The sequence below is a fragment of the Anolis sagrei genome, chromosome 6 (genome assembly GCF_037176765.1).
Source record: "Anolis sagrei isolate rAnoSag1 chromosome 6, rAnoSag1.mat, whole genome shotgun sequence".
Classification (NCBI taxonomy): domain Eukaryota; kingdom Metazoa; phylum Chordata; class Lepidosauria; order Squamata; family Dactyloidae; genus Anolis; species Anolis sagrei.
In genome coordinates this window covers 21,978,318-21,998,952 of record NC_090026.1, presented here as the reverse complement: position 1 = coordinate 21,998,952, position 20,635 = coordinate 21,978,318, and the positions used below count along the sequence as shown (strand labels likewise).

The window sequence follows — 20,635 nt, the reverse complement described above, 5'->3', positions numbered from 1 at the left end:
TGTTCCTATATGCATTTTTAATTTTTAAACGAAAACTGCTCACATTAGTGCAATTTCACCATACTTTGTGGGCCACTTGGGCTGTGTTATGGCAAAGAGAACTTTTTTTCAAACCAGAAAGTTAACCTGACATCCTTCCCTTGTGATAAAATTGCCCTGCAAGCCCATTGGGAGGTGCAAGGAATATTTTTTTAAAAATTCAAAGGGGGCATTTTTACTTTTAAAAGCCAGTCTTTTATTTATTCTTTAATGGAAAATATTGCATTGTTAAATTTTGTATTACTCTTTGAGCACACAAGTGTTTACATACTAGTTAAAGGACTGCTGAAAATCTGGCGTAACATACTCATCACCAAGGTTACAATAAAGCAGACTGAGATTCAATAATTTCTTTCTTGATATATTATTGCTTAAGGTTCTGATCTTTGAAAAATACAGCATAGTAATGATAAATATGTCATTAACTGCAAATATTGCATTCGTGTTCTCTTTGGGGGTGAGATAGAGAATGCAAGTAAATAATTCTTTCTACTGTGAGGAAAAATACAAGAACTTCATGAGTATTCATCAGATGTTATTATGTGGCTGCACTGTAAAGGAACAGAGATATATCTGTAGTACAAGCATCCATGTTACTCCCTGCTATCACCAGTCATACTCCACTATCTACATACTATTCTTTTCTACAGTAATAGTCTCAGTTGACAGATCACTGGGATTTCCTTTATTCTGATCCTGACGCCATTATAAACTTGTAACTACATATTATACAACAAATACAGGGGTCCTGAGTCATACTACCAAACAGTGCTTGTGCTTTACTCCTGCTCCATCTTCTCCCCCTCCACAAAACAGGTTCTCTCTGAAACGATTTTTTTCTATCCAGAAAGTACTGAGACCAGAAATTAGTTCAACATGAGCTAAAAATTCACCAAGCGCTTCCCACCCCTACAAAGTTTCCTCTTCAGTCATTAGCTGAATCCTGTTTGCAGATGTAAGCACAGATTCACATAAAGATAATCCAATTAATGTTTTGAAAAGATTGGATTTTTACAGTTGTTATTGATCTAATGCTTATGACTGTACATTCCAAACAGGATTCAAGGTTACATACAGATACATGTCTTTATCTCTATTATGAAGTTTTACTGTTTTGTGATACAACTCAGAAAAGGATATTACATGGTGGCAATAACACCCTGACATATTGATAGGTTTGCAAAATTAGACTACAGCAACTAAAATACCCCAGTTCTCCATAGTTCCCTTTAGACTCCATGTTCCAAAGGTGAGACATCTTTTCCCTAGACAGGAAAATCTAGATTGTGCCATTTCAAAAGCTGCTGGCTTTAGCTGAGATTTTCTTCTAGGGCCTTCCTGATTTTCCTTTGCTTCTTCAAGACATAGGCACTCAGTACTATAGACATTGTTTCAAAAACATATCTTTCAAAAGCTTAAAAGTCATTCAATTGGTCATAAAAAGAAAAGCTGTGTGGCCCATGCAGAAAGTCAAACTAGACCAATCAAATTCAGCTTTTGTGTCCCTCAGAACTTTTCTGATTGTTACAAAGCCTAGGATGGAACACATATATATGTGCTCCAAAATAATCCTGTCTAGATGTCTCGGCTATAAGAGCTGTAATCTCCAGTGTCCCAAAATGAAGCCTTCAAAAATTAGTATGGACACAATTTTCAGCATCTACATTTCAGGCAAAACCTCAGAGGTAGAATTAACTGCCTTTCTCTAGTTCTACAATGTGTGTGCAGGAAGGTAATATGCTTAGAAGGCTGTATTCCCTACTTAAAAAGAGCATTCTATCCCTGGGATAATTAAGAAGAGACAGTCTGTTTTTACCGTTATTTCTCTGATTGCGCCAATATGTAAAATTCACATCCTCTTTAGAAAAAAATGTCAGATCATGTATCAAGTAGCTTATTCACAGGTTTATTCCACGTGGTGGCATTTATTGTACAGTTCCTCAGGACCGTGGAAAAAAGATCAAATGAAGTTAACAATGGGTTTAAAAGGTGTTGGAGAAGGGCAAGAGGGAAGGAAGGAAAATATCAAATACACAACTGGACAGAATCTGATGCCTTTAAGTATTATTGCAATCATAATTCATACTTCTGGTATTTTTTTCCTGCAAATCCCCCTCCCATAACCAGGGCTAGGAGACTAAGTAGAGAGAGTGTTAAGTGATCTTTGGATCATATCTCTTTTACAAAATCTGTCAGTCAATATACTCCAAAGACCTGAATACTCATTTAGTAAAGGCTGCAACTATGGCATATTAACTAAAATGTCTTGGTACTGATATCCAACCGTCTTCAAAAGAACAGTTGCTTAATGCATATCTAACAAATGCCAGTGCCTTCATTATTGGGAAACTTTACACTAGTAATCTCAACCTATTTCTCTCTTAGGATGTTGATGTGGCCTTAACATTAGGCATTTCTGATAGACAGAAATGGTCCTTCTGCTCACCAAGTTCTATCATTTGAAGGCAATGTGCCTTTGCTCTTAATGTAAAACAGCCCAAATAGAAAAAGGAAAAACAACTAAATATTAAATTCAACCACCTAGAAGAAAAAGAACAGAGCACCATCTATTTTAATACAGTGGGATGAAACAGTCAGCTACAGAGAGAGTTTTGGCTTTCCACATTTGCTCTCTTGGCATTTCTTACTGCCACCTTTCTCTGTTCCTGCTAGAAGGTGGCACAAGACTACGTGGCTTGCTTTTCAGTCCTGCAGAGAACCAAAGTAGGGAAATTGCTACAAAAATGAGAAAGGCCCTCCCTCTATGGTTCTGACAGATACTGTATTCGTGCTATGACTTCCATCTGACCTTCAGGGTCAGTCCACTTTATAAGAATTACCTCTATAATTCTAAGGACCCAAAACATGATAATCGTTCTTTTTTTTTTTAAATGAAGGGGCAATAAGCAACAGGATCAAATATAGTTACAAATCCTCCTCATGTTGGATGCAATGTCCCATTTAAGAAATAGTAAAATAATTGACATTTTGAGAACTCCACCACCTTTGCCTTCCTGCTGTAAAGGGTGAGGGGCATGGCCATCAGAATTTATTCAGCAGCTTGGGAAAATCCCCAAACTTAAAGGGTTTTTTTTCGCACTCCCAACAGTGCAATAGTGTCTCTTCTTCAGAGGATAATACACTTCCTTTTGGAAGATTTCTTCTTGCGCCCATTGCTGATCTTCTCCTTGTGTTTTCGGATTTCTCGCACCAGAGTGTAGAAAGCATCCTCCACTCCCTTTAAGGAAAGGAAATCAAAAGTAAAGAAAAGATGTGGTTAATTGACTATTTAAACCTTATGGAAGGAGTGGGATTTTTAAGTAGCTGGGAAGAGCCTTTCTTAGAGGTCAGTCACAATGTGATAAGATAGTGAGCAAGCTTTTGAGTCCAGCCTAATTTCTTTTAGTCATCATTATCAGGAAGATTCAATAGGATGGGGGCTGGTGGATATTATGCAGATATTCTTAGTTATAAAAGCCTCTACCCTATGTTGCCTTTTCACATTTATAACACTAACTCAGTGCTTAAAAACCAGCAGATGATCTGCATATTAACATCTACTTCTGACAGAAAGCTTTGGCATCTGGAAATGGGTGGCACTGACATCACTAAACCAAAATGGCAGCTGCCTGTCATCATATAACAAAGCAAAGTTCATGAATTACAACAAAGCTATATTAGCAGTCCAGCACCAATATCATTTTTAATCCCATTCAGATGTGAGCTCACCAACTACATGCTTAATGGAGCAAACATGGCAGAACAAGTTCATTAGCTTTGGGCCCACATATTAATAAATGCTTTATAATATTTATGTTAGCTCCCTATGATTTGTTTTTAAACTTGCAGCTTTTGTAATCCTATTTTACTATTTTTGCCAATGCATTGTTTGGATTTTTCTTTGTTGATCTTTATTCATAGTATATGGTGTTAGTATAATTGTAACCATCACATCTTAGGGCATACAACAGAAACTATAATGTTATTATGAGGTGTTTTTTAAAAAAAAGATTTGTGATAGAAAATCTGACTTGAGCAAATCACAACAATTATGACTGATTCACCATTGTTTGCACCAAAACCCATTAGAGATATTGAGCAATGGAACTGGGAGGTACTGATCCTTCCCCACATTGCAATACCCCACGCACACCCAAAAAATCACACCTTTAGTGATTTTGGGGGATCTTGCTAAACAGGAAATAGAAATAAGGTGAATCAATTTCAACATTGATGGAATGCTGTATTTTCCCATATCCTGGCTCATATCCTACCTGTCTGGTTTTGGCAGAGGTCTCTACAAAGGGGATTCCGTAACTTCTGGCAAGCTCCTGAGCCTGTTTAGTATCAACTGTCCGAGAGGGCAGATCACACTTATTGCCGACAAGCACCATAGGAACATCATCAGAGTCTTTCACACGATTGATTTGTTCCCTACAATTACACCAAAGGAAAAGCATGGACAATGAGAAGATGCACTGAAAATAGCACAGACCAATGGTTCCCTAACTTGGTTATGGTTGGGTTTTTTTTGTGGTCTTTGCGTATTCAGACAATTGGGATTTCTCCAGATAAAAGGTTTTATTGCTGTTAATGAAATATACAGTATACCAGCACATCTGGGGCAGATAAACTCACATCCAGCACATGTATATATTCTCTTCCCTCCTTTCCCATTTTTATGTTTGTTTAAACCAAACATTCAGACTCGTGTAAGATTGGATGGAAGAATATTTGAGATGATAAAACCCTAACCCACTCTCCACTTCTTTTTTTGTTGCTTAAATCTCACACCAGCATGTACTTTCCTCCAGCAGAAAAACAGGATTTGAGAAGGGTTTTTTTTTTTTTTTTTACACAAAAAAGGGAGCCATAACCAAAATAATGGAAATTTCTTCCTGGTCTAGCCATTTCTTCAATTTCCATCTCCCAAGGCTTTCTTTAGTTGCTGTGTTCAAAACCAAAAGCTGTTTGACTCAACTATGTATATTAAAACCTTTTCTACAAATGGAATAAACTTCATAAAGCATAGATATCTGCACTTGATTCAATATTTCTGCACAAATTTGAGTAATTGTATAACTTTAATTTAGAGCTGGTTTGCTGCTGAACTGTAAAAGAATAGAGGCTTTACAGATGGGCCAACACACTTAACCGTCCTCTCACCTGTAGTGGTGAACATCTTCGAAAGATTTTGTGTTGTTGATTGCAAAAACACAAAGGAAGCCTTCTCCTGTCCTCATATACTGGTCACGCATAGCACTGTACTCTTCTTGCCCAGCTGTGTCCAAGATATCCAGGAGACATGTCTCTCCATCAATTACCACCTGCTTCCGGTATGAATCCTAAGTTCAGAAGCACCAACAGGAAAAAAGTAGAAATGAAATTTAACAGCTGACCCTCGGCACAAATGCAGGTGAGGGAAGCTGAAACAGGAAAAAGTCAGTACAGACCAGGTGTTACTATTTTTACCCATTGTTCAGTCGTTTCTTCTACTTAACTGTTAATGCTAGCCTTAATTAAGAAGGAAGAGGAAGCAAAGGTATGAAAAAGGCCATGGGTAGCATACCAGACATTATTTAAGGAAGTTTACTTTTTATTTACGTTTTCTGACCTATCTGGTAAGCAGGACTGCTATGTTTAAAAATATAAATACATAATAATATTGTCAAAGACAGAAGATCACACAGTAAGACAAAATGAAACAATCAGAACTAAGAAAGACTTTTGAAGCCATGGTAAAACATTTGAAGAAGTGGCCAAAAAAAGTATAAAGAGTATAAAGAGACTTTGGATGGATTAGGCCACAAGAAAGATATGAAGACTACCACCTACCTCTATAGTGGGGTCATATTCATCCACAAAGTGATTCTGGATCAGCTGTATGGTTAGTGCGCTCTTCCCAACACCACCAGCACCCACCACCACCAGTTTGTATTCTGTCATTTCCACTGGGTTCTAGGGCAAGCTAAACAAAGAAGAAAAAACAAGATCAACTTTTCTGAAGACATGCAGTAGATCATAATCTCTCATCAGGAAGTCTTAAGAACTCAGCCTTCTTTTCTGACTATTTCACCCTCCCCTAAATATTTCATGCTAACCACCACACCAAATTAATATGTTCACTTTTCCAAAATGTGACGATTTACAGCCAAAGCATCTAATTACGATTCTTGAATCTCTGTAATAGTGACTCCCAAATATTGGCCTTCTGGATATTTTGGACTTCTGCTCCCAGCACTGTTGAGCAATTGACTTAGTCTCCCAGAAGTTGAAGTCAGACACCTGAAGGACCAAAGTTTGAGAAACCTCGCTCAAAAAAGAAAGGTGCATTTCAGATCGACATTTCATCCTCAGCAGATTCCAAGCATCAAACATGGCTACAGCTCCCAGGTTCTGGTTTTTAAAAGTGGTATCTAGAGGAGACCAGAAATGAGTCGAGGAGGTCATCACAAATCTTAGAACAAAATGATTTTGGATCACAACTCCCAGAATCCCCTAGCCAGCATGTTCATTGGCCATACTGAGGAGATCAGTTATATAAGATGCAATCCAAAGTGTGATTTATAAACCCTGGTTCCTGGATTTGGCCATGGTGGTCCATGCCTTGGTTACAATTTGGATTGTTGTAATGCACTCTATGTGGGGCTCCCCCTTTGAAGATGGCCTGGAAACTGCAACTGGTGCAAAGGTCGGTAGCCAGGCTTCTAACTGGAGCTAATTACAGGGAGCGCACAACGCCCCTATTAAAGCAGCTCCACTGGCTGCTGATAAGTTTCCGGTCCCAATTCAAAGTGTAGGTTATGACCTACAAAGCCTTAAACAGTTTGGGCCCCACCTATCTTCATGATCACATTTTTCGCTATGAGCTGGCATGGGTTCTAAGATCTGCTGGGGAGGCCCTCCTCTCACTTCCACCACCATCACAAGCACAGCTGTTGAGGACGAGGGAGAGGGCCTTCTCGATGGTGGCCTCCTGACTATGGAACACCCTCCCCAGGGAGATTAGGCAGACCCCCACACTGTCCTCCTTCCGTAGGGATTTTAAAACTGGATGTTCCAGCAAGCATTCGAGATTGATTAGTTAGTTGAACCTGGTCTGATGGAGCTCCAATGTAATCTGTTTTATTCTGTTATGTCTAACCTGTTTTATCTTGGCTGTTGGATTTTATGATGCTCTTATTTTAATATGTTTTGTTTTATGGGTTGTTCTTGCTCTCATGTTATGTAGACATTTGTCCCACTTGTTAGCTGCCCCGAGTCTCTTCGGAGAGGTGGTGGTGGAGTATAAGAATAAAGTTGTTGTTGTTGTTATAGCACAACTCAGAGAAATCTAGTGGGCTGACAGTAAGCCAGGAGACAGCATAGCTTTATTAGTACGTAATTATAAAATGCCACCAAACACTTTAAAATCAAGAGAAAACGTGTTTTCTTCAAAAAGATTGTAAGTCAACTGAAGAAAAGAAGGGACTCTAAGGTATGAAGAGAAACTATTCAGTTATATATACTTCAGCTTGTTTACAGGAAGGTATGGAAACTATAGATTGTGACTTATGGAAAAACTTGGTGATATCTGGAGTAATCTCTAGGATTTAGAATCTAAATGTTAAGATATTCAGAGCCATCCAACTGAACCATGGCTACTTGATTACTACTGTCTGACTAGCTTGCCTTGGGCTGCTTAATCAGAGCACCTAGTAAACCTAAGCCACAGAGAGAAATAACAAGCCATAAAAAAAGCTTTGTTCTCATCTCCCTAATGATTGCCATTCGTTCTGACAGAAACTCCCAAACCTGTAGTCTCACTGAAACTGCCATTTCAGGGTGCAGTTCAAGGGTGCATCTATACACTGCAGAATGAATGCAGTTTGACACCACATTAACTGTCATGGCTTAATGCTATGGAATCACGGGAGTTATAATTGCATAGTCTTTAGCTTCCTCTGCAAAGATGCAAAGACTGCTGGTACCTCACCAAACTACAAACTCCAGGATTGTATAACATGTTGGTTAAAATGTAATTTTAAATGTTGTATTGCTCTTTCATTATTTTAATTTTTTGCACTACAAATAAAATATGTGTAGTGAGCATAGGAATTTGTTCAGACTATAGTTTGGAGCCCCCAACAGTCTGAGGCCCCCTGCTTAAAAATTTGAGAATCTCTGATCTATACTGGAATTAATGTGGTTTGACGCCATTTGAAATGCAATGGTACAGTGTTGAGGAATCATAGGGTTTGTAGTTTTGTGAGGCACCAGCACTCTTTGACAGAGAAGGCTAAAGATCTTATAAAACCACAAATCACATGATTCCATACCATGAACTACAGCAGTTCAAGTGGTGTCCAACTGCATTCATTCTACAGTGTAGATCAGGCATGGGCAAACTTCAGCCCTCCAGGTGTTTTGGACTTCAACTCACACAATTCCTAATAGCCTCCAAGTGTTTTGGACTTCAACTCCCACAATTCTTAACAGCCTGGCTGTTAGGAATTGTGGGAATTGAAGTCTAAAACACCTGGAGGGGCAAAGTTTGCCCGTGCCTGGTATAGATGCACCTTTAGATGCAAGATATGGGCAGAATGCACCAGGGATCAACTTTATGGAGAAAGGGGAATATTTGTAAATAAGAAGACATTAAGATGGGTGTAGAGCAGAGCTACCTTGGTCTTTCTTGCAAGACCTCCAATCCTCTTTACATCTTCCACCATATTTTGCATGGCTCTCCTCTTTAAAAACACACAACAATACAATTCCAGCCTCCTTCAATGTAAAGTCTTTACTGTTTTGGTCAGACCTCCCCTGGAATCCTGTGTCCAATTTTGGGTACAATTCATGCAGGATTTTGACCTTGTCTAACTATGTCCAGAAAAGGGTGATTAAAATAGTCAAAGGTCTGGGAGCCAAGTTCTAAGAGGAGTAGTTTAGGGAACTAGTGTCAGAAATATTAAAATATTAACTGGGTATTTTTGATTACTAAAGTGTGAGTCAAGCACTGAAAGGGTTAGATTCAGTGGGTCAAAGTTGCGTTGTCCTATGGAGTATGAGAGAAGCCTCGTGTGAGCAAGCTGCAAAGTGAAGGCTGCTGTGTTTAAAGCTACTGTGTATTTGTTTATTTGTGTGGTGGAAACCTTGTTGTAAATAGTGCAACAATAGTATTTTACTACTATTGTTTTTTTACTACTACTGCCAAAGAAGTATTTTACTACTACTGCCAAAGAAAGGCCTCCTATGGAAGAGGTAACATTGGTCTGTGTGTTTTTTTTATCACTTTGGGGTGCTGGGTCATGCTGCTGCTAATAAGTTGCTCTGCTGTACATTTATGAGGAGCATCTTTTATTAATAAACCCACTCGTACAACAACTGGATAGGTTTAGTTTACTTAAAGGAGGGCTGGAATAGCTATGTTTAAATATCTGAAAGGAGGTACATTGAAGAGGGGGTGAAGCTTGTTATTTCCTAGTTCAAGCATGGATAAACTTTGGCCTTCCTCCAGGTGTTTTGGACTTCAACTCCCACAATTCCTAACAGGAATTGTGGGAGTTGAAGTCCAAAACACTTGGAGGAAGGTTGAAGTTTGCCCGTGCCTGAACTATCTCTAGAGACCAGGAATTGATTCAAACTGCAGGAAAAGCGCTTCCAAAATCAAAGCATTGAGGAGGGGATGAAACTTGTTATCTCCTAGTTCAGACATGGGCAAACTTTGGCCTTCCTCCAGGTGTTTTGGACTTCAACTCCCACAATTCCTGTTAGGAATTTGAATCAATTCCTGTTAGGAATTGTGGGAGTTGAAGTCCAAAACACTTGGGGAAGGCCGAAGTTTGCCCATGGCTGAACTAGCTCTAGAGACCAGCAATTAATTCAAATTGGAGGAAAAGAACTTCCAAAATCAAAACATTGAGGAGGGGGTGAAGCTTGTTATCTCCTAGTTCAGACATGGACAAACTTCGGCCTTCCTCCAGGTGTTTTGGACTTCAACTCCCACAATTCCTATCTCCCATAATTCTTAACAGCCGGTAGGCATGGGCAAACCGGCCTTCCTCCAGGTGTTTTGGACTTCAACTCCCACAATTCCTAACTCCCACAATTCTTAACAGCTGGTAGGCATGGGCAAACTTCGACCTTCCTCCAGGTGTTTTGGACTTCAACTCCCACAATTCCTAACTCCCACAATTCTTAACAGCCGGTAGGCATGGGCAAACCGGCCTTCCTCCAGGTGTTTTGGACTTCAACTCCCACAATTCCTAACTCCCACAATTCTTAACAGCCGGTAGGCATGGGCAAACCTCGACCTTCCTCCAGGTGTTTTGGACTTCAACTCCCACAATTCCTAGTTCCCACAATTCTTAACAGCCGGTAGGCATGGGCAAACTTCGGCCTTCCTCCAGGTGTTTTGGACTCCAACTCCCACCATTCCTAACAGCCTCAGGCCCTTTCCTTTTCCCCCTCAGCCGCTTAAGGAAGGGGCCTGAGGCTGTTAGGAATGGTGGGAGTTGGAGTCCAAAACACCTGGAGGAAGGCCGAAGTTTGCCCATGCCTGAACTAGCTCTAGAGACCAGTAATTGCAGAGCTTCCAGAATCAAAGCATCCCCGACAGATGGCCATCCAGCCTCTATTGAACAAAAACTACCACACCCCAAGGAAGTTTCTAAACAGTCTAGATGGCCATCTGTTGGGAGGGCTTTGATTGGGAGAATGGGGTTGGACTGGATGGTCCTTGGGGGTCCCTTCCAATTTTATGGACCCTCCCCTAGCTTTCTGTATTTTAGGCAATCCCCAAAGCAGGTGCCCCGCCCTAATGAAGCCTTTCCAGTGCGGTATGTCTTCAGAAGCACTCTAAATCCCATCGACCAGCACTCCTCCCCAAGACAGACCAAACCCCACCCTTTTTGAAAAAGGAAGACCTCATAGCCTGACCTTCCAGGCGCCCCACCCCTCCAAGGCTGAGCCCCGGCCAGGCTGCTGTCAATGAGCCCCAAGCAAGGCACTCACTCACCCGCCCAGCCGGAGAAGGGAAGGGAAGGGGCGCGGATGCCGGGGTCTCAGGCACCCCCCATTGGGGAACGCAGGCCCAGCGCCGGCAGCAGCGGAAAGCCCCTCCCTCGGCAGCCTGACAGCTCCCCTTTGCACCCCGCCAGGCACCGCCGCCCAGCCAATCAGAGCTCGGCGTGGCTCTCCGCTTGGCCAATAAGAACAGCCGGAACCATAGAGGCGAGGGGAAATAGGGTTGGCTAGAGCGGTGAATGGGTTGCTGGAGGACTAGGGCGGGGAGCACAGCGAGAGAAGGGAAAGGGAGTCATGGCTAAAGGCGAGGAAGGAGGATTTAAAGGGCCAGCGAGCCTTTCCTTCTAAGAGGGTTGAATGAAAAGTAATGCCTCCACCTTCGTTACTTGGGTTTGGATGGGAATATTTTAATACAATTTCAACAGAAAGGAAGAAACCATGAAAATGAACAAAATCTAGCTACCAGTATTAAAAAAACTCAAAAATTACAACAGCAAAACAACGGAGAGTAAACAATCAGGCACATCAAATCACTCTCAACAAAAAGATTCCCCCCAGGCACTTCCAAGCCATTAAATGCCAATCAAGGTGGTCAGTTGAAACGTTCACACCTATCTGCAGCAGAAAAAAAGTCCTTTGTCCCACTCTGGTTAGAGGAGACGTGGTTTTAAAAAGGGAATTTTCAGATATTTCTCCACTGCCCATATGTCATGATTTACTGCCATATTCTGCAGTAGGCCTATGTTAACAGAAAATGCTGATTGTTTGAGAAATCGGTGCTCCAAATAAGAAGTTACTATTCAAGGATAACAACATATCCGGACAAAACCAGCTAGCTCTTGGCTAGTTGGAACCCCCAAGTTTCCCAGTCGCTCTGAAGCCATGTTTGCAACAGACTAACAGATAAGATACAGTAATGGTCAGAGAACAATGGACCATAGTTATGTTATAGCTGTGCCATTGTTAGGATCCCACGTGTGCTATAATGTCAATCAGAATCATAAACAACTAATGAACAACTGAAGCAGGCTTTTTCTTTCCCCCGAGCAATTGCTCAAAGGCTCAGCCAAAAATGCTCCGTTTCAGTTCAATTGCGGACGCAGATGAGTCAGGAAAGACGGCCAACTGGGTTCAGCAAGAATATCAAAGTTTATTTATAGCAGCTGCTAGAGGCTTTCCGACACAACAATGGTGTCTCCGGGGAAAACCTACCAGCATCAAAGGGTAGTGTTCTTTTATACATCAAAAGGGGTTCGGCTTTAAGAGCCGCCCCGAAGATTAAATCATTGGTTAAAAAAGCTGTCAATATTATAATTATATTAAGCAATTAGCTCATATATTTTTAAGTTTCGCTTCGCAATAAGCCAGCCCCTTCTTGGAAACATCTCAAGACGCTGACATGCAAAATACAGCCGAAAACATCTGCTGACCTTGGCAAGTTCCAACTTTAGCCTCGGCTACTTCCTTTCTGCAGAGTTGGCAAGTCTCATGACCGATTTTTCACCCTTTCACAAAAACTCATCTTGTGTCTCCCATATATGGTGAAGTCCATCCGTTCTCTTTTCTACACGTACCCCTGCAGCTTTAGTAAAACTAAAGCTGTGCTTTTTGCCTTTTCTATAGCTGTACCTTTCTGTATACCTTTCTGCCTTATTCCCACATGTTTTTGTTTTGCGAAGCGATTTTACAAAAGCGAGAGCAAATCAGCAAAGGTTAGATATTACGGATCTCTCCAATTACGCCCTTTAATGAGAGCTATCTTTTCTACCGAAGCTGTCTGATGCATATATCTCTGGCAAACTTGAAGCAAAATTGGAAAACAGCACATTAGCAACAAAAAGACAAACCCGCATAACATAATCACAAGTATTATTTCTCTAAGCCATGATGCTGAAGGAAGCAAAGACGTCAACCATGAAAAAGGTTGCCATCCATCTTCTTTTACGTTATGATTTATTAACTCTTGCAATTTTTCCAAATCATCTTCAATTGTTTGGTTCAGATTATGAAACTGGACCACGCACTGGCCCTTTATTATAGAACAGAATCCTCCTTTTGTTGCCAACAAATAATCTAGGGCTAGCTTGTGTTGCATTGCCATTTGGCTTAGTTCTTCAATTTCTGATTGTAATTGTCTAACTATTTTTCCTGTGGCATTTATGCTTTTTTTCTAATCTACATGTGAGTCCCATGATACTCTTTCTGTTTTCTTGGGCCATTATTCCAGGATAGGACCCGAGAGTTAGGAGCCCTGTTATTAATCCTCCTCCTATCTTTGAGCCTCCAGTTTCGGACAGTTGTGAGTCTATAATCACTTCGTCTGAGCACTCAGGTCCTAGGGGTGCTATGGCTTTTAAAGATCTCTGAAGCCTCCTAGGATGTTTAAGGACTCGTACAGGGAACGTCAGGTATCCTACCCCAACACACTGGTTTTTTTCCTGGATGAAAATTGGTTGCCCATTTATCAAAGAAAAACCACATATTGGGATCTCTAATATGCCATCCTGAACAAATACTGCCTCCATTTCTCAGGGATGTGTAATTTGACTCAAACAGTGGGTATTCAGGGTACAGTTCTTTCCAGTCCGTGTCGGCCAGATTTTGTTTGTTAACATATGTAGAGTTATAGGTCCCATATAAATAAAACTTGTCCTGACAGTGAGTGTAATTTGTCAACCTTGTTAGGAAGGCTTTTCTGTGTTCCCAGCCTTTCCATTTTTGATTCCATGTACCCTTGTTTGCACAACAAAAACACATTCCCCTCGTGGTGGCAGTATATCTTATTCGTCTAAATTTAATGTGTTTTAATCTATCGGGGACCTGAGAAAATATGGTGGGATCTTGAATAGTTCCTTGTAACCCCCCGAGCACCACCTGGGGGTCAGCTATTAGGGAAGGGAGGAAAGAGAAGTCACCTACTTTCTCTGGATGTTCATATAGGAGTGTCACATCTTTTCCATGCTGATCAAACATGAATCTAGCATGTTCTTTTAGCCAATTTCCCTGTATCATAGTGATCATGTTTATAAGCATCATATATCCAAAAACCGTTCGAACTCCTATTGGTTTTCTAGGGCATCTTTCCCTCCTCCCCATTATAATCTCTATCCACCACTTCCAAGATAGGGCTTTCGTTGGGCCACACTGCGTCATATTTGACCTGCGACGATCTGTTGTTCCCGAAGAGGTCAGCTTCATGGCCTTGTTGACCCCTCAGGGAGTTGCCGGACGATCCTGAGTCTCAGGTCACTCTGATCTGCCTTTTTTATCTCCCACATGGGGGGTGCCAGCTTGGCACGGGTGTAATGTATCCAAGGTTTAACTTCCTTCACTTTAATGGCAGTAGGGGTTGATATCAGCACAGTATAGGGCCCTCTCCACTTAGGTCCTAGTGGGTCAATCTTCCACTCTTTCACAAGCACCTCGTCACCTGGCGAAAAACAATGCAAAGGTGTGGTAGGATAGGGTGGATTTAACTCTGAAGTATATTGTGCAATTTGTTTTATCTGTCCAGCCAGGGCTTGCACTTGTTGAATGGTTTGTTTATCTCCAATCACATGTTGGTCTCCCCCTTTGTCCAGTATCGACCTCAAATTTAATGGTGGTCTGCCATATAGTCTCTCATAGGGGGTCAGACCTGTTCTTTTGTGAGGGGTACACCTTACTCTCAATAGTACCATGGGCAGTATTACAGTCCAACCCAGCCCTGTCTCTTGACAGATTTTGACATAGCAGTCTTTAGAGTCCGATTCATTCTCTCAACTTTAGCTGAGGACTGGGGCCTATAAGCGCAATGCAATTTCCATTTTGTGCCCAATATTTGACTCAGTCCTTGAATCACCTTGTGTACATAAGCTGGACCGTTGTCAGACCCTATTTCTAATGGTATTCCAAATCTGGGGATTATGTCTTTCAAAAGTGCTCTTGAAACTTCTACTGCCTTTTCAGTTCGGGTTGGGTATGCCTCTACCCACCCGGTGTAGGTGTCCACAAAGACAAGCAGATATTTGTAGCCCTTTTGCGGGGGCATCTCAGTAAAATCAGTCAAAATTGCCTCGAATGGGACGTTGCCTATGTGTTGAATTCCTGGTGGCTTTAAGGGTCCTTCTCGAGGATTATTCTTGGCGCATGTCCAGCATCTGTGCGCTGCTGCTGCTGTCAGGCTATGGAGTCTATCAATGTACATTTGCCGTTCTAGCAGCTTAGCTAAGGCTGTCTTACCCAGGTGTGTGTTGGAGTGCATATGTCGGACTATGTGCCACGCCATATCCTTAGGGACATAAACGCGGTTATCTGGCATCACAATGACCTCTCCCTTCCATTCTCCTTTTTCCCCCAAAGCCCAATTCTCCTCTTCTTTTGTGTATGTAAACTTTTCTAATGGGGGATCTCCTATTATCGTCACAGCCAACAGGTGCTGCTCATTGTGGGGGTGCTTAGCTGCCTCTCTTGCGGCCAAATCAGCTAATCTATTACCCTGTGTCACTGGGTCTTCTCCCCTTTGGTGTCCTTTGCAATGCATTACAGCCACTTTGTCCGGGTCCCAGACCGCCTCCAGGAGGGCCACAATCCCAGTTGCATTTTTAACGCCCTTTCCAGCCGACGTAAGGAGTCCCCGCTCCTTGTACAAAGCTCCATGGGCATGGAGTGTAGTAAAGGCGTACTTTGAGTCCGTGTAGACATTGACCCGTTTTCCCTTTGCCAACTGCAGTGCTCTGGTGAGGGCTATCAATTCAGCCCGTTGAGCGGAGGTTCCCGGAGGGAGCGACTCTGCTTCCAGAATCTCTCCCCCCCCCTGTACCACCGCATATCCTGCACGCCTCTCACCATTTTCTATGAAGCTACTGCCATCTGTGAACAGGGTCATGTCTGCCTTGGACATTGGTACGTCTTTTAAGTCAGGTCGGCTGGAATATACCTGTTCCATCACTTGAATGCACTGGTGGACTGTTTCCTCTCCTGGGGCAGGCAACAAGGTGGCCGGATTTAAGGTGGCACAAGTTTCTAGGGTCACCATCGGGTTATCACACAACACCCCCTCATATTTTGTCAGTCTCTCATTTGTGAGCCAGCGCGGTCCCTTGGTGTCTAACAACGCCTTTACATGGTGTGGTACTTTGACGGCCAGTGGCTGTCCTATGGTCAATTTACTTGCTTCTTTTATCAAATCTACTGCTGCTGCCACTGCACGAAGACAGGGCGGCATTCCCTGTGCTACCGTGTCTAACTGTTTTGACAGATAAGCCACTGGTCTCTGCCATGATCCTAATGTCTGGGTAAGCACCCCTATAGCCACTCCTTCCTTTTCAGACACGAACAAGTCGAACGGTTTTTCCAAGTCTGGGAGCCTGATCCTCCATTCTTCTTTCATGGGTATTGTCAATTTCATTTGGCCATTGTCTAAAAATTGGATTTGTGCTCTTAATTTTGACAAAATGTCTCTTCCTAATAATGACATTGGGCAATCAGGGTGATATAGTAATTTATGACTCACATTATGGCCTGTCAGATTACATGTTCGTTCTTGTAGAAAAGGGCATTTCTGAATTTTTCCTGACAGCCCCACCACTTTGGTGACTTCTGTGTTGGTAGGACCAATAAGCTTGTTCACCACTGATCGTTCTGCCCCAGTGTCCACTAAAAAGTCAACTTGCTGGTCCCCTACTTCTATAGTGACCATCGGCTCCCCGGGGTCCAGCAAAACGAGAGCCTGGTCGGTTCATTCTTCTTCCTCTGCATCCTCCCATTCTTCTTCTGCTATTGCAGCCACTACTGCTTCCCTCTTCTGGTGTGGAGTATAACCTCCACTGCCTCTTCCACATCCTCTATCTCTTTCTCTGCCTCTGTCTTGACCTCGTCCTTCGCCTCCTTCTTCTCCTGACACCTTCTCTGTACATTCTCTCTTTTAGTGCCCATAGCCACTGTTAGCGGGGGCGCATTGGGAATTGCATATCACTGCCCCCGGTAACTATGTTCTTCCACCGGCTCTTCTTCCTGGGCAAGGACCTTAACCTTGACTTTCTTTTCTTTCTTCCTTATCATCATACACTGCACTTTTACACTTCCGGACCCAATCAGGATTTTGGGTCACCACGTTGTCCCAGGCATCAATATAAATATATTGATCCAGATGATGGTTAGCACAATTTTTCCTACCTGCCTAATCTTCTTTAGGTCCCATGACCCCTCTGCAGGCCACCCAAAAGGAAAGGTGGGCCATTCTCCTGTGCACAGATTCCTTAATCTGTAGTCCTTAAAATCTCCTGGATCTCCCTGACTCGATGCAGCTACAAACTTGTCAAAGTTGTCTAGCATACACTGAAGTGGAGACACTGCCTTTGAGTTCCTCCCACCCATGGCCTCTAGTGGGGAGCAAAACCTTGACCTAGACGCCCGGACACTCGACGGCACGTTTTAGGAACTGCAAGGTTTGCCCCGTCCTCCCACTACCCCACGGGATACTTAGTGGTCCCCCTTTCCCCCCAGCGCTGGTGTGTGTGTTACCTAGTGTCTTACTTGACCACTTATACTTGCCGGGCCTCTGTAGACGTTGGAACAACCTTCGTCCCCCGGACTTTCCTCCTTTTGGATCCTTCTTATCACTCCTCCACTCCCAGTTGATTTCTTGAGAACCCGAAGAGTTGCGATTTACCTTGATCAAGCAGCACCGACAGAAGAGGGGAGTGTCGCAGCCGGATATCAGTCGGGGGCCCCCTTTGGTCTCGGCTCACGGCAATCGCCTCTCGCGCCCCTGATGCTGATCAAAAATCGTCTTGCCAACAAGATCCGTCTCCCCCGACTCTGGCCCGTCTGAATGAAATCTCGGTGGGACCTCCAAAAATGAAGCAGGCTTTTTCTTTCCCCCGAGCAATTGCTCAAAGGCTCAGCCAAAAATGCTCCGTTTCAGTTCAATTGCGGACGCAGATGAGTCAGGAAAGACGGCCAACTGGGTTCAGCAAGAATATCAAAGTTTATTTATAGCAGCTGCTAGAGGCTTTCCGACACAACAATGGTGTCTCCGGGGAAAACCTACCAGCATCAAAGGGTAGTGTTCTTTTATACATCAAAAGGGGTTCGGCTTTAAGAGCCGCCCCGAAGATTAAATCATTGGTTAAAAAAGCTGTCAATATTATAATTATATTAAGCAATTAGCTCATATATTTTTAAGTTTCGCTTCGCAATAAGCCAGCCCCTTCTTGGAAACATCTCAAGACGCTGACATGCAAAATACAGCCGAAAACATCTGCTGACCTTGGCAAGTTCCAACTTTAGCCTCGGCTACTTCCTTTCTGCAGAGTTGGCAAGTCTCATGACCGATTTTTCACCCTTTCACAAAAACTCATCTTGTGTCTCCCATATATGGTGAAGTCCATCCGTTCTCTTTTCTACACGTACCCCTGCAGCTTTAGTAAAACTAAAGCTGTGCTTTTTGCCTTTTCTATAGCTGTACCTTTCTGTATACCTTTCTGCCTTACAACTGCATAGCTAGCTTAGACCAATGAAATGATTTGTCTTTGGGAACCAATGAAAATGTATATTCCATTTACCATAAATGCTTTGCAGCCCCATTGGGGGTTGCGACAAACCCTTTGATTGCATCCCTGTATGCTTGTTTGTCGTTATTGCTATGGCCACGCAATAATAAATAGTTTTTTTCAGTTTAAAGGATTCAACTTTTGTGGTGTCCATCCTTGCCCTCCCTATTGGAAAGGGGGCTTTTGCCTTTTGGGAAATATTTTGGTTTCGTTGCCCCTACATGGTCATTCCACAGATATATAAACCCATTTTCCTAGTTCCAACAGACCTCACTACCTCTGAGGATGCTTGCCATAGATGCAGGCGAAACGTCAGGAGAAAATGCCTCTAGAACATGGCCATATAGCCCGGAAAAACCTACAACAACCCAGTGATTCTGGCCATGAAAGCCTTTGACAATACAATATTTTAATAGATCAAATGCAGAAATCATCCTTAGAATGTGCTCTTTAACTACAACTATTCACTTTCCCACATAATCACCAGACAATTGGATACATTTCTGCCAATGATGAACAAGTTTTCTGAAGCCGCACGGTTCCTGCCAAATTTCAAGTCTGTGCTCTTTCATTTCAGGTGTCAGCATCCTGGGTATCCATCGTGCACAGATCTTCCGATAGCTGTCAAGGTGATGCATGCCATATGCCAGCAAATATGTAAAACACAAGAATGGCCGTCAGAATGGAAAAAATCAACTTATATCCCTCACTACCTCTGAGGATGCTTGCCATAGATGCAGGCGAAACGTCAGGAGAAAATGCCTCCAGAACATGGCAATATAGCCCGGAAAAACCTACAACAACCCAACTTATATCCCCATACCAAAAAAGGGAAATGTTAAAGTATGCTCAAACTTTTGTACAGTGGCTCTTATTTCTCATTTATTTACTACATTTCTATACCGCCCCTCTCAGCCCACAGGCGACGCGGAGCGGTTTACAGTCAATATCAAAGACATAAAATACAATTTAAAAACAATCAATTTAAATATAAATCCAAGTAAAACAATCAATATCAATAAAAACATATATCAATTTGAGTCTCCTAGTTAAAAGCGTTATCTCATGCCAGTAAAGTAATGCTCAAGATCCTGCAAGGAAGACTCTAGAAATACATGGAGTGAGAGTTGCCAGATGTACAAGTTGGGTTTAGAAAAGGCAGAGGAACGAGAGACCAGATTGCCAATATCCACTGGATAATGGAGAAAGGCAGGGAGTTTCAGAAAAACATCTATTTCTGTTTTATTGACTATTTTAAAGGCTTTGTGTGGATTATAATAAATTGTGGCAAGTTCTTGGTGGTATGGGCAGACCAAGCCACCTTGTCTCTCTCCTGAGGAATCTGTATAAGAACCAAGTAGCAACAGTAAGAACTGACCATGGAACAACAGACTGGTTCAAGATTGGGAAAGGCATACGGCAGGGTTGTATACTCTCACCCAACCTATTCAACTTGTATCCTCACTAAACTACAACTTGTGGGATTCCACAGCATTGAGCCATGGCTGTTAAAGTGGTATGGAACTGCATTAAGTCTACAGTGGAGACTCACCCTGAGAGTGGGAAATCATTGCAGGTCTATTAATAGAAAACCCTTGAGGATCTACTCTCACTGTAGAATTAATGCAGTTTGTCACTACTTTTGTGCTTTAATTTTTTATTATTGTATACAAGTGACTAGCATAAGCAATTTGTGCTTATGCTTGTCACTTGTATACAATAATTAAAAAAATTAAAACACAAAAGTGGTAGCAAACTGCATTAATTCTACAGTGAGAGTAGATCCTCAAGGGTTTTCTATTAATAGACCTGCAATGATTTCTCCACTGTAGACTTAATGCAGTTCCATACCACTTTAACAGCCATGGCTCAATGCTGTGGAATCCCACAAGTTGTAGTTTAGTGAGGAACCAGCCAATTTGGCAGAGAAGGTTAAATATCTTGCAAAACTACTCCCATGGTTCTACAGCACTGAACTGTGGCATTTAAAATTGGTGTCAAACTGCATTAATTCTACAGTGTGGATGCACCCATTGATACTTCATTTAGAAAAGAGC

General features: G+C 42.3%; 1 protein-coding gene across 1 annotated transcript; it reads right to left on the bottom strand.

The window, feature by feature from the left end:
* Nucleotides 1-1,929: 1,929 nt before the first annotated feature.
* Nucleotides 1,930-11,182, bottom strand: LOC132777938 (GTPase KRas-like). Its single transcript, XM_060780492.2, has 5 exons — nucleotides 11,036-11,182; nucleotides 5,875-6,007; nucleotides 5,206-5,384; nucleotides 4,314-4,473; nucleotides 1,930-3,277 (listed from the first exon to the last, which is right to left on the bottom strand). The coding sequence occupies exons 2-5, from the start codon at nucleotides 5,983-5,985 to the stop codon at nucleotides 3,167-3,169; spliced, it is 561 nt and encodes a 186-aa protein (XP_060636475.1). The 5' UTR covers nucleotides 5,986-6,007; nucleotides 11,036-11,182; the 3' UTR covers nucleotides 1,930-3,166.
* Between the last annotated feature and the right edge of the window lie 9,453 nt (nucleotides 11,183-20,635).